The sequence below is a fragment of the Lipophrys pholis genome (assembly GCF_963383615.2).
Source record: "Lipophrys pholis genome assembly, chromosome: 20".
NCBI classification, from domain to species: domain Eukaryota; kingdom Metazoa; phylum Chordata; class Actinopteri; order Blenniiformes; family Blenniidae; genus Lipophrys; species Lipophrys pholis.
Genome location: NC_137648.1, coordinates 7,310,105 through 7,324,244, shown reverse-complemented (window position 1 = coordinate 7,324,244; position 14,140 = coordinate 7,310,105). Strand labels below are relative to the sequence as shown.

The following is a 14,140-nucleotide window of genomic DNA, read 5'->3' as shown; positions in this document are numbered from 1 at the left end:
AATGATCGTTGCTGCAGCATTCACATGAAGGCACATAAAAGATACTGGCACTGAGGGGAAGTGGTTCTTTTTGAGATGTAGTCCAGAAGCATAAGACTTTTTTTTTTTTTTTTTTTAAGAGAACTCCTTTGTAAACCTCAAGTGGAAGTCACTGATCTTTTGTAGCACCACCTTCAGCTTCTCTGTCGGAGGCAAAATGGTCATCCTGTGCAAGAAGGATTGATGGAGAGAGAAAGTCAATATTCTGACCAGTCAAATTCAAACGACTTGGAAATGTGAGCGGCTCAGAGGTGCTGACCTGAAGTGAAATGTTCCCTCTCGCTGACCGAAGCCGCTGCCGGGCACCAGACAGATCCCCTCCTCCTCCAACAGCCTCATGCAATAGTACATATCAGGGACCTGACCCAGCCCCTACACACACACACACACACACACACATTATTACACCGTGCTATCTACATGGTGAGAAGACGCAGTGTGTGTGAGCAGACAGACCTTAGCTGTGTCGATGGCTTTCTGAGGTAAAGTGATGCGGGGGAAGGTGTACATGGCCCCCTGCACGGGGTTGCAGGTGATGCCAGGTACCGTGTTGAAGATCTGCCCTGTGAGCTGAGCCTTCTCTGCCAGAGCTGCTAACACCGCTGTCCGCTCCTGGAAAAAAAAGACACACAGCAAAAACTTCACGTGACTCTTAACTACAGATTTGCAGGATAAGCCTAAGAGAACAAAGTATATTGGAGAATAAAGGCTAAATAGAACATGCCGGTCTGTTATGAGTTGATAATTAATAGAAGTGGAAGTTTCACAGGTTTCTATTGAGGCAAAGGGAACAGATCAAACGTTAAATATCTGCTCCGAGACATTTTGTACAGTGAAATAAACAATTTGAAATAATCATAACTCTTCAGTGTTTTCAAATGAATGAGAAGGAGCAAACACTCTTTAATAAACAGGCTCAATATATTTATATAGAACTGTTGAACATTTTGAACCATCAACGATACCATTAAACGATTAGAAGAACTGAGTTTGTGGTTTGAATCTCTGGAATAAACTCAACACTGGTTGTTTTTTCTGCCCCCTTGTGGCCTATAATGGCATGAACCTTAGAATCAAAAAACTTGCTGGTTCCGTCTGAAAACTTTTACTTTTAATCCAATTTAAAGTTGTTGATATAAAGTCCCACCACCTGCTTAGTTTCTCACTCAAAGTTAAACAACTTAATAGATTTTTATTTTGATAAAGTTTAAGCTGGTGTACTCAAGCTGATATAGTTTTACAATTATTAAATACATTAAGAATTTACTTGTACTTTGTAGATTACATTTCAGAATCTGTACTTTAACTTTTGCAAGTGTTATTTCACACTAATATCTGTACTCCTACTGAACTGGAGACTGAGAGAAATTTGACCAGCGATGCAGAGCAGAATACTTTGTCTGCACCCAAGAACGTGGAATAATCTCCCTTGTAAATCCAGCGCAACATGATGCCGGGACAGATTTAATGCTTTCACATGGTTTCTGGTTAACTGACATGCTCATGTAATATGAGAGGCGACACTTTATATATGGTGCATTTGGATTTAGATACCTTATTCATCTTTATTGGGGGGATTGTTTAACTGTGTTTGACATGTCCTACTCATAGTGAACATCAAGCACACATACTAGAAGCTAATGAGGTCCAATACAACACATGTAATGGATTTTACTCTGAAGTCTCGACTATGATGATATTGGACCAAAGAGTAATTCTACTAATGTATGTTATTGAAGTGAACTAAATAAATGACTTCTTTATGCCGCTGCAATACTACAGGAGGATTAGTAGCGGTGTACTTATCTATAAAGTTACGATGTTAAAGTGATTATTTTATGCGTCTTTCCTACTAAAGCATGCAGCAATACTGACTAATGACCACTTCTTCTATCGCACAATGCTTCCACCTGTTGACGATTCAGATGGCTGGAGGCCACCAAAAACAAGCAGTACAGCTGTCGTGTGATCTTCCCGAGAGAGGTCAAACTTGTTTCCTGCTCTTCAACACTTGACCTCAGACAAAACGTTAAACTGCAATGGAGAGACCCAAACCAGTGTTTACAACCTGAAGCACGACAAAAGCTGGTTATTCACTACTGGCTGGGCGCGGCGTGAGGACTTTTACTGCACTCAATAGAGGCTTTGTGTACAGGGATTATATGGTTGGGTGTTTACTAGTGTTTACTTAGGGAATTTCTGTTTGCATACACTCCAAGCCGTGACAGAGAGCGCACGAGCTACTGAGATGTGTGTGTGTGTGTGTTTCAGAACCTTCATGAAGGAAGTGTAGGACGGCTCGTCGGGCTGCGGCGGGTTCACCACCAGGTCCAGGAGAGCCTGTCCGGGCACCGGCGGGCACAGACGCACCGACACCAGCTTGGTGAGTTGGGCCTTGACCTCGGGGTCCATGTTGATCACCTCCATGTAGCCGCCGCGGAAGCCACACCTGACGAAAGGAAAGCAAATTTACTTTGTTGCCGCCTGAAGAAACATCTACAACGAGAAATGCTCTTGTGTCTTTATTATTTTGCTTTAGACCATCAATCGATCCTGTACACCACCAATTAACCCCAAATTAATTGTTTCCCAATTAAATATTTGCAAAGCATATTTTTGCATTTCCCCCCCCTGCCTTTGCTGGTGCAAATATTCCTACATCAGCACAAATAATACAAAACTATTGGCACAATTGGGTATCACATAACACACAGCAACTCATAAACTCTATAAAACCAGGGTTAATAAACAAGGCTTGTGTGTGTCTGTGTCCTTGTACGGGAACTCACTCTCCCATGTAGCATTTGGACGTGGAGTGGAAAGAGGCCATCTCTATTGTGCTGGAATATTCTGGTCCCATCTCAAACAACACTTTCTTGAACGAGTGAAATTTGCAGCCCTCGGCGTACACGTTATCCTGGTAGACCTGCGATGGGGAGAAATAGCATTACAAACATGCAAAAATATTGTCATAAGCAAAAAATTACTTTGAGCACAAAAGTCCTTGATTACATCATACGAAGAGATCATTTCTATGTTCTGCCAACCCCCAAACATGGACTTGTGATGTTTCGCTCTGTTTGATTTGAATCCTGGCCACGAACTCCCGTTGTGAAGATGGCACGTACATCAGGTTAAACGGTAACTCTAAATGATTAATGATTTCTTTCTTTCTCCATGTTGGGTCTGTGATCGTGACTGTTCATGAGATACTTCTTTGTGGAGGATACATCTTTGACCGCTAATATCCATCTATATTATATATTTTTTTCACGTTTGTTCTTGAAGACAGGTCAAACTGAAAGTGAGAAGCTCTTGAGCGGTGGCAATTTGTGAATTACCTCATCAGCCATGAGAAACAGATGTTCCTCTTTAGCAAATCGGATGACATCTTCAATGCACTGTCTGCTTTGGACCTGACCTGATCACACAGGACACACAGGGCGGAACGGTTAGGGGGGGAATGAATTCAATCCTGAGTTGTCTTAAAGCATTTGATTGCTAAAAGTTTGAAAAGTGAGACATACCAGTGGGGTTTCCAGGGTTGATGATGCAGAGGACTCGGGGGTTGCAGTGTTGCCTGGCGGCGTTGAGAGCCCTCTTGAGTTCAGCGACATCCAGACTCCAACACTTGTCCTCATCCAGGTAATAATTGATCTGGACGGCGCCCAGGTCGGCCAGGGCGGCCGAGTACAGAGGGTACTGAGGGATGGAGATCATCACTCCTGTCCGGTCGCGGCCTTCACCGCACACCAGCAGCTTCAGCATAGTCTGAGGAAGAGGAGGAGTGAAGGGGCTTCAATGAGGGAAATGCTTATGGAAATTTGTTTCAGGTGAACCATGAACCTCCGTATTTGTTGAAACATCTGTAATCGTTTCTCCTGACTTCTTCCTTTCCTTAGAAGAGGCCGTTTTGTTGCTGCAAAATTAAGACAATAAGAAGAAAATCTACTTTCTGATTCAAAAAGTTTCAATGAACACCTCCTACCAGAGTGTAGCTTTTTCATAAAAACACATACCTTGTGCATACCTTAACATAGTGCAAAGATTACATTTTTTATCCTATTTGTACATTCAAAGGTAAAAGTGTGCCAACGCACCAGAACATGGAAAACTCACTCCATGTGGCATTACCCGGTAAACTGCAGCAAATGCTGAGTTTATGCTTCTTAGAAAGACGAGGGATGATTTCAATTCCATGTAAACTAACATTTGCAAACACTGAAAAGCCCCTGACATTATTTAAGAGCACACACAGAGAAAAGGAAGCATATTATATTTCTGTAGCAACTCTCAAAAGAGGAAGTGGTTTCTCTCAGAACAGACAGATGTTAGAACACAGTGGTCCAAAAACTCCTGATACGTGTTTTCACTGTAAATGTGGCGTGAGCAGGATCAGCCCGGACTGGAGCTGGGTGTCTCTCACTCATTAGTTTGACTTAGTTATATAAGAGTGACAAAGGTCTGTAGGTGGGGCGAAGTTAAGTAAAGAATGAACAGTTGAGCAGATAATTAACGAATGATGACCGGTTCCTCCAAACATGTCACCCGTCCAGGTTGATGGCAACCCATCACCAGCTTAAAGAAGTTTGATCCTGCCGGAGCGTCGCTGGAGGGGAGATAAGGGGCGAGGCACTCACTACAATGGCATCGCTGGCGCCCGTGGAGAGGTAGACGTTGTCGGGGTTGGAGGGGATGCCCCCGTCCCTCTTCTCTATGTACCGGGACACATCTTGGCGGACGCACTCGATTCCCTGGCTGGCGCTGTAGGCTCCTAGAAAGCGTCGAAGTGAACTTTGAATCAGGCGACACGCGTTGTATTGATTAGCTGATGCGTCACGACCACAAAGTGTATAGGGCCCAAATTAATTATTAATGAGTCGACAAATAGAGGTGGAAGCCGGTGACGTGGATGTGGTTGGTGGAGAGAGCGGGGAGTTGGCTGACCTATGCTGAGGCCTCCACAGGCACCCAGAATGCGCCGCGCTCTCTTCTTGGCATCTTCGGGGAATTTGTTGTCTCCCAGGAGTTCAGGGTAAGCGCACAGAGCCAAGACCTGAGGGACCAGAAGGAAAAACACCTACTTGTTCAGCATACGATAATAAAATGATCCATTCCTGCCTCATTTTGAATAGGTTTACAACAAGAATGAAAGAAGCTGACGATCATATAAAAACCTTTAACCACATTTGGACCAAAGTGCAAGATTGTGCAGGAATAGGACACTCGGATTATTGTTTTCCTGATTGTTACTCTACAAAAGTGATGAGTGACATTTGAGAGGTGATATTTAGATCAGGGCTGTCAAACAGATGGCACACACTCCAAAACTCCAAAATCAAACACTGGCATTAAAGTGTAAAGAAAACCAACTATTAAATAAAATATTTCAATCACAGTAACAGCTGTTTCTGATTCATCACTGGGGCTCGCAGTTTGAGTTTTTGGAGAGATCAGTGATACAACATCGACATTTCACTCTGTTCTTGCTGGGAAAGCGGCAAAAAAATAAAAAAATCAAGGCGAATCCTTTAAGGTTGGGCTTGTAAAAACATGCATGTTTAAGGCTGCAGCGTCGTTAAGGAGTGGCTGAAGGGAAACACACTGGCAGACAGGATTTGGGAACTTTAGATTTGCTAAAGAAAGCAGAAAAAGTCAAGTCATTGGTGTACTTACAAAATAAAAGTGAAACTATGCACAACAAATGCTGTGAAATGTTTTCATCAAATGCACTTTACAGTTTAATAAAGTCAAATATCTGTAGTTGTTGTTTAAAGGTTAATATGCTGCAATTGTACTACTCCAGTCAAGCTGTGTGTGGCCTTTAAGCTCTAATGACATACCTGATTTAGAAATCAGGCAAGTTGCACTCGTACCTTTTGCAACAAGAAAAGTCACCGTTTGAGTGAGTATGGATTCCTGTGTGGCAGGGAAGTGACTTAATTATCATTTTGTTTATACGTTTTTCTAGTCCACTTCTATTTGAGCTGGCTGCTGTAGGGTCCGCTTGAGGAGTAGGTCAACTTTGAAGTCATAAGTTCTTCGTTGATTCCCCCAAACCGGCCTCGTCTTGGTCCAACTTAAAGTCCTAAATGCTTGTTGTTTCATTCTTAAGCAGAAGAGAAGTGAGCATGACCAGGCAGAAAATAATAATGAGCTAAGCTCTACCACATACTTACAGTGCAGTTTGATCCGTGTATGAATGCAGTAAGTAGAGGCTGACCTACTTAGTGGTGATCTTTCACCATGGGTAACTGCTGGCCACGTTTATATATTAACAATAGACCAGTAAAGATGACATAGTTTGACAAGCACGAAAAACAGGAAAAGACAAAGCATTGGAATGGTTACATGTCAGTGAATTCCATCAGATATGAACAGATATGAGGACGGTGGTTCAATGCGTACATCAGCAAAAAAAATTTAAAAATCCAGCACAACCAGTATGTCCTTGCCTTACTGTGTACAGCAAACTACCTGAGAACCCCCCCCCCCGCAAATATCCAAATTATTTGAGGCGGAATAGAGCGGCCCGACCTGTCTGAAGAACGTGATTGGCTTCTGCCCCATGGCATGTGCGTCACCAATGTTCGCCTTGATGACTTCAGAGAAAGGCTTCTTGACCCCCTGAAACAACAAGGACAGAACCCTTCATTCATCCAACGAGCAAAGTGGAGAAAACACGCAAACAATAATAAAAGAGAAAACATCGTGAGGTGAGTCTATTTCAGTACAACATGTAACAGGACCTGTTGTTAAGGCGTATGAGTCAGCGTATAATAATAAAGGTTACAGCTTGTAAGCGGAGATAACAATGTCAGTGGTGTTGGGTCTTGTTTTGTTTTTTTCTTTCAGTCATCTCTGCTTTCCGAGTCAGTCAGTTATAAAAAAACAACACGGTGTTCTCTAAACTGTGGCAGGAGAATACAACATGCACTCATTGGCGCCGACACCACCTGATGGTTACGCCTGTAAAATCAAATCAGAGCGACTGGTATTCGTCTCACAGGGACCCTTCATCCGTCCTCCCTCATTAGCACCCTTTTGACTTAACAGGATCCTGGCACAGACGCTGGTTTGGCTCGAGGTGCAGGAGAGAGGAGATGCTGCTGCTGCTGCTGCTTCACAAACATTCCTCTGTTTGTGTTCGGGGAGTTAGGCAAGCACTGCGGGCTCTGATGTAACCACAAGACGAGCTGGCAGCCCGTGTTCTTCCTCCCCTCGCCTAAAACCGTTTTGCCTGGTATCTTCACGACAATCGGCAGCTCTGGCTTTTTCATCTTGTTCCTGTAACTGGATCACGAACACTCTGGTTTGTTGAACACGACATGCGGCACATGCTCCTGTTTAGTTCACGAGGTCACGTAACGAAAACGTGTCCCACGGAGTTCCATGACCAGGAAAGATCAACCAGGTCGAAATAAGTAGATATTGTGACGATAAAAGAGAAACTTTGTGGTTTGCGGAACGAGGAATCACAATACTTTCATTCATAGATTATGTATAATCCAGGAAAATCGTGAAATATATCAAAAGTAATATTTGTTGAATAGTTTGTTGGCTGGATATTCTTCATCATTGACCATTTCGACAGGTTTCTTTCCAGGGTTGTATACAGACTGAACTGCATAGCGTTGGTAAGTAATCAATTATGAAAAGGAAAAAATGTTACTTAAGTAAACAAAAAATATATATTTTACCACATCATGTTGCGTTATGAGTATTTCTTTAAAACTTTGATCGATAAATTTATGTATTTGTCAATTTGATATATTGAACTTTTTTTTTTTTTTTTACATTTGGCCTGTCATAATTCAGGACCTTTAAAGCTTCACCTTTAATTACTTGATGGTATGCACATGTAGATACTCTAACATGTATGATATTCTATCTTTTTTTTTTATCATTTAATTTACCTTATATTTGAATACAGCAGATCCAATTTTAGACAACATTGACTTTTTTTCTTTAAATTTGTGTTAATGGATCATGACTCAGCATTTTCAGATTGCACACATATTCACATACACAAGCTAATTTGTATTTTGCATTAAAACGTGTGAATCCCTGAAACGTTCGACGTGCATCCGCAACATGGCGTCGAATTGGGAATCTCGCCACACCTGTGCGTGATTTTGTGGGATTGTTCGGGCCTCCTGGTGGCCAATCACACACATTCAAACTGCACGCTCAGCACTATTCTAACAGATCTGGATACCAACAGTTTTCAGTAAAACAAGTCTTGCGTTGCTTTTTGCATGGAGCCAAACCACATCCTTTGGTAAACAACACCTGAGCAGCTTGTAAATACGGATCTGGTGTAGCTTTATAAAAACAAATGCCTTCTAGCTTCTTCTCAGCTCATTCACACAAAGTTACATTCGATCTTATTAAGTGCACAAATCTGTGGTGGTACATTTCATACGTCTCCCCACATGTAGAAAACCTGTTTCTCTGTTCAACACGTACTCATACCTACCATCAGCAAGGTAATTATAGGAATACTTCCCTGTATTGTGCAACAATGCTGCCCAGTTCTCTTAGAAAACTGCATTAACATAATTAGAAACGTTGCTCATGACAAACTCGTGTCGACTCTCAACGTTTTTACGTTTGTCCTCCAATGACACTGAGCTCTGCGATGGTCTGCAACTCATCATGAGCTCGTTTGAGATTAAATAACTGAAGGCTGCACATTTCCTTTTTTCTACTCGTTACATCCTTGATCTGGATCAACAAAGACGCTGCTGTTGTCCGGGCCAAAGAGGAGCCTGTTGGTTCTGCTGCTCAGTCAGCGCCAGGCGCTGATCACACACACACACACACACACACACACACACACACACACACACACACACACACACACACACACACACACACACACACACACACACACACACACACACACACACACACACACACACACACACACACACACACACACACACACACACACACACACACACACACACACACACACACACACACACACACACACACACACACACACACACACACACACACACAAGGCAAGAAAGCCTAAATTCCAAAGTACAACTTGTTCTATAACTGTAGTGAGGAGCTAACTGGGCCAGAATTCCTGCTCAGATGAAGCTCAGGGACTCAGTGAGCAGAGGAATGCAAAGAGCCCAACAGATACTGGGTGGATTCTTTCCCCGTCCTCCTTTATTGTCACTGCAACAGCAAACCTGCCAGACACCGAGCAGTGTCCAATGTCTGCATCAAGATTTATAATAGCCAACCCGACACACACACACACACACACACACACACACACACACACACACACACACACACACACACACACACACACACACACACACACACACACACACACACACACACACACACACACACACACACACTCTTATGTAAAATCTGCTGATCCGTCAGTAAAAGTGTTCCAGTCACAGATTTAACAGGAAACACACACACACACACACACACACACACACACACACACACACACACACACACACACACACACACACACACACACACACACACACACACACACACACACACACACACACACACACACACACACACACACACACACACACACACACACACACACACACACACACACACACACACACACACACACACGAGCGGACAGCTGCGGCCGTACGAACCCTCCTGACACCACAGAAAACTTCAGGATTTCATGTTTCACATTCAAACGAGCACAAAGTAGGTCCAATAGATGCACAAAAACAGGAAGAGGAGGAATTTCTCAGTAAAAAACACATTCAAATGCAATATTTGCATAAATTGTGAGAATTCACATGTCGGCACTGAACTTTGGATTCAGTCGATCTAACGCGATACAAAAGCTGCTCCAGGTTGTTCACACAAACAATAATCATTACGTGCAACTGGTTTTCCTTTGAGAAAAGAAGGACTGCAAGTGGAGGATTGATATCAAAGCGGAGGCCGTTTTATTTGCACCTCCTCGGACCTCGGAGCCGCAGCTCAGTTCTATGAACTCCCTCCGCCGTGTGGAAGAGGGATGTGGGCAAACTCAGGGACACAAAAGAGGACAGCGGATGTACCCACTCATCTTATGTAATGACCCGCTGAAATATACCCGTCCTTCAGATCCTGCAGTTCCCCCCAGGCTAGAGGAGGGACTAATCCACTCCAAGACAGCCAGAACTTCCAGGTCATTGAACGCCCCGTGAAGTGAACACAACTGCAGCCACGGTTGCATTGCAGCTTTTAAAAAGGCACTTTGCTCAATGTACTTGCCCTCACTGAGGACGAGCAGTAGATCAATATTATGTGTGTTGAATGCAATGCGAGTCGGGTCACGATACCTGCTCAAACAGCTGACCCCCCTCCCCTCCCCCCTCTGTCCTGCCTCACCTCTCTGAGCCACTCAGCAAAAAAAGTCTCCAAGGTAAGCAACTTGACAACCATATCTAACAGGGGAAAAAAATGTTGAAGAATGTGTTTTTCATGAAAAGAAGAAGAAGAAAAAAAGAGGTGATTGAAAGGAAAGATGGAGCCGAAGCAGAACAATTCCCAGTATGGGGCTGTTATTGGATGAAGTGAATTTCCAGCTGTTTGGGGAATTCAACAGCTATTCATCTTCTCCCCACTTCCGAAAGAGCAGAAACTTATGTGTTTGTGCCAGAGATAACATTTATAACCTTCAAATCCACACAGTCGGCAGGAACTCAAGGGAAAATACGTCTTTAAACCTTTGAAACTTCAACTTGCACTTATCGCTCATCACATGAACAAACACAATATAAACTAAAACATTGAAGTATCTGGTTCATGAGTATATTTGTGAACTTACGACAAAGCATGACACTTGCAAAAGTGGCTGAGATGTTAAAGAAGCAAGCCGATGTTTTGAAGTTCAAATCCCACTGCTGAAGCCCCCATACCCCTGCACTGATGCCCCGGCGCTGCACTGCGGCACCTAACTGCCCCTGGCATGTGTAGTTAAGTATGAGTAGATGGAATCAATGAAGAAAGACAATTTCCCTGATGGGAATATAAAGGAATAACATTCTGTTAGTATCCGTTAGTAAATTGATGATAAACACTGTGAATTTAAAACAGTGTACAAGGGTTGTTCACCAAAAGAAGCCTTTTTCTCCACTTTTCACCAACTTAAACATATTTAACCTCCAAAATGAAGTTTATAAACTCGTGTGCAGAGTTTTGCTGTGTTCATTTAAAGTGATTATTATTTCAGCTGTTGTAACATTTCACAGCAGTTTTTGTTTAAGCTGGTTTAACCTTCTGCAACTAATCGAAGCGTCACATGTCTCTCGGCGATATGAGGTTTGTGAAAAGATGTGGCTCCATAGCTGCAGGTTTCAGTTCCTTGGCATTGAGTTTAGTATTTATTGTTTCGTAGCTACTGGAAATAACATGATTGTAAGACGAGCATTTATGGTTTTAGGTCTTAAAATACCACGTTATGTATACAAACTTTCACTTTCCGTGTAGTTTTAAGCAGCGCCTTGTGGTTATATCACTTGGCAGCGGTGGGTGCCACATCAGCGCTCTTGTAACTTTATATTCATCTTTCTTTTTTTTTTTTTTACCCTGGTATTGTTTACCTCTTTGAGCTCCCTCTCTATCTGCAGTGCCCGCTGCACTATCGGCCCCCGGACCGCGTACTCCACCCGCTTCACGTTGGGGTTCATGTTGTCCACGGTGAGCACCCTGCCCCGGCCCGGGACCCCGTTCACTGCCTGCTGAGACATGGTGGCTGCACACTCCCCTGAAATGTGCAGGCAAATGAAGAAAAAACACTCAAAGAATGAGAAACACAAAAGCAACAACAACAACAAAAAAATAACAACAACAAAAAACAACAACAACAAAAAGTGTGCAACAGCAGGTCAAATTAGTTCCCCCAGTTACCAGTTGTTTGGTTGCGGTTAGTTGAGCTCGGTGCAGCCCCCCCCCCGTTTTTATCCCGCGGTGCTCCGAACAGGCACGCGGCGTCAGTGAGTGACAGTTGAGCGCGAGCCGAGCGTATAAAAGCCGGGAGCCCCGCCCCCAGAGATCCGCCCCCCCCCCCCCACATACACACACCCCCACTGCCGCTGGCTGTAGGGATCCGCACGTGATGCCTTCATGGACTGTAGGAAACAACCAGCAGCGTAACAGTTTACTGTCAAAATCTGGAGTAAAAACAAAAACAAAAACAAAACAAAATGTTTCTCAAAATTCATCGATAAGATCAACTTTTAAAGTGTCAAAAAGAAAAGTTTGCAAAACTACTTCCTCCCCGGAACATGAGAAGCCAAGGGACACCTGTTTACCGCTGCAGCGTTGCTGTTGATGCATTAAGGTTTAAGAGTTTATTGTGTGTTTTTTTATTTATTTTATTAATTCTGTTGTGTTTTCTGTATTTATATTTTTTCCCACATATTTTGTAGTGTTTTCTGATTTATTTTTTTTTGCGAATTTTGTAGTGTTTTTGAAATTTTGTCATTTTCTCTTTGAATTTTGATGTTCTCTAAATTTTGTCGTGTTTTCTTAATATTGTAGTTTTTCCAGGAAATTTTGTAGGGTCAATAACGTCGTTTTTCCTGATTTTATTATTATAATTTTTTTTCTGTCAATTTTGTAGTATTTTCTGAATTTTGTAGTGTTTAGCGCTTCTGTTGCAGTGCTTTACAGTTCCCGGCCACAGTAAATACCGGTCATGGTCTACAAAGAATTTCAGGGCAGCATATTTTGTAAGAGGTTTATAAATAGCAAAATTAATATACATTCTCTTTTCCTCATTAAAAAAAAAAAAGTCATGTAATTAGGTAGACCAAAATGGACATTCATACCCCTGTGACAGGAAGGTCACCTCTAATATTAGCAGCTCAGGGTCAAGGCGGGTCAAAATGAAATCATTATTGTCACATTAAAGAATAGCATTAAGTGTGTGTTGGTTAGACTGTTCTGAGGCTGTCATGCAATCCGCCACCAAGGGAATCCTGTCGCCTCAAGGAAACATGCAGAAAAATAGGACCGTATAATGAGAGGCAGAGGTATTTCTTTGCATATCGGGAGTGGAAGCGCGAGAGAGAAACTGGAACAGAGAAAGAGACGGAAACCCCAGGGGTGTCTTGGAGCGGGCTTGGGAAAGACATTTGATATCCAAAACTAAAACGGTTCACATACGTACAAGCATGTGATGTCCTGGTGACTTGGGAGTGTCATGCAGTGCATATTTTGGCAGCACCGCACGACACACTCGGTTCCATGTTCACCTCGTTTCAAAGCTACAACAGCGACAACGTCTGAAGAGAGATACCCAACTACTGGAACATGTCAGCTTGCGAGGAACAAGCCCAGCCTGTGTAGTCCAGGTCTTAACAGTCGAAACATGAGCTCCATTTTTATTTATTTTTTTTAAACACACTTCCTGCATAACTGGTGCCAAGGCCACATGCAACATGAATGACCTGCGAGAGCACAAGTGTGATAAAATTCTGGTGTAAATTAAAGGGAACCCGGTTTGGTCTACAGGGAGAGATGATCATTTGTTATGATGTGATAATAATGTGACGCTTTGAGGATCATGTTTCCTGAGCTCCAGACGCTCCTTGGCAGCCAGACCAGGACAGACTGTGACATTGGTCCTGAAAGTGACGGAGTGTCTCTGACGTAAGAGGGATCAAAAAGGCGCCAGGGAATGAAGGGGTGGAAAATGTGCACAACTTCACCACAAGGGGGCAACATTCCTAACCTCAGATTATTTCCTCCCGATAATCTATTCTTCTTTATTTAACGCATCTTATTCATGGTTAACCTTACCTTAACAAACTCACTACTTGTTAAACTTTGGGTGGTGTGCAAGTTCTCTAGTAATTAAGCGGCGGAAGGTCAAGCATATTTTTGGAAGATCGAATTAGTCTATACATATTCAACATTATCAAAATAAAATAACACAAACGAGATAGTGTGGAAAGCATGAGATTCATATTTACAATAAGTAAAACTTCTTATTTTTATTTTGTGGCTTAATATCAGTCTGCTAAGTCTGATTCCTGCACTTAGTTTGTTGCTGTGACTTGCACAAGAAACTTTTTTCCTTCTCTCAAAAGACTGT

General features: G+C 42.7%; 1 protein-coding gene across 1 annotated transcript; it reads right to left on the bottom strand.

Moving 5' to 3' along the window:
- Positions 1-64: 64 nt before the first annotated feature.
- On the bottom strand, positions 65-12,058 carry LOC308125775 (alanine aminotransferase 2-like). The gene is made up of 12 exons (XM_080489761.1): positions 11,950-12,058; positions 11,643-11,806; positions 6,577-6,666; positions 4,987-5,095; positions 4,680-4,813; positions 3,567-3,810; positions 3,381-3,460; positions 2,829-2,965; positions 2,314-2,488; positions 496-651; positions 299-411; positions 65-205 (listed from the first exon to the last, which is right to left on the bottom strand). The coding sequence occupies exons 2-12, from the start codon at positions 11,787-11,789 to the stop codon at positions 115-117; spliced, it is 1,476 nt and encodes a 491-aa protein (XP_080345887.1). The 5' UTR covers positions 11,790-11,806; positions 11,950-12,058; the 3' UTR covers positions 65-114.
- Positions 12,059-14,140: the final 2,082 nt, after the last annotated feature.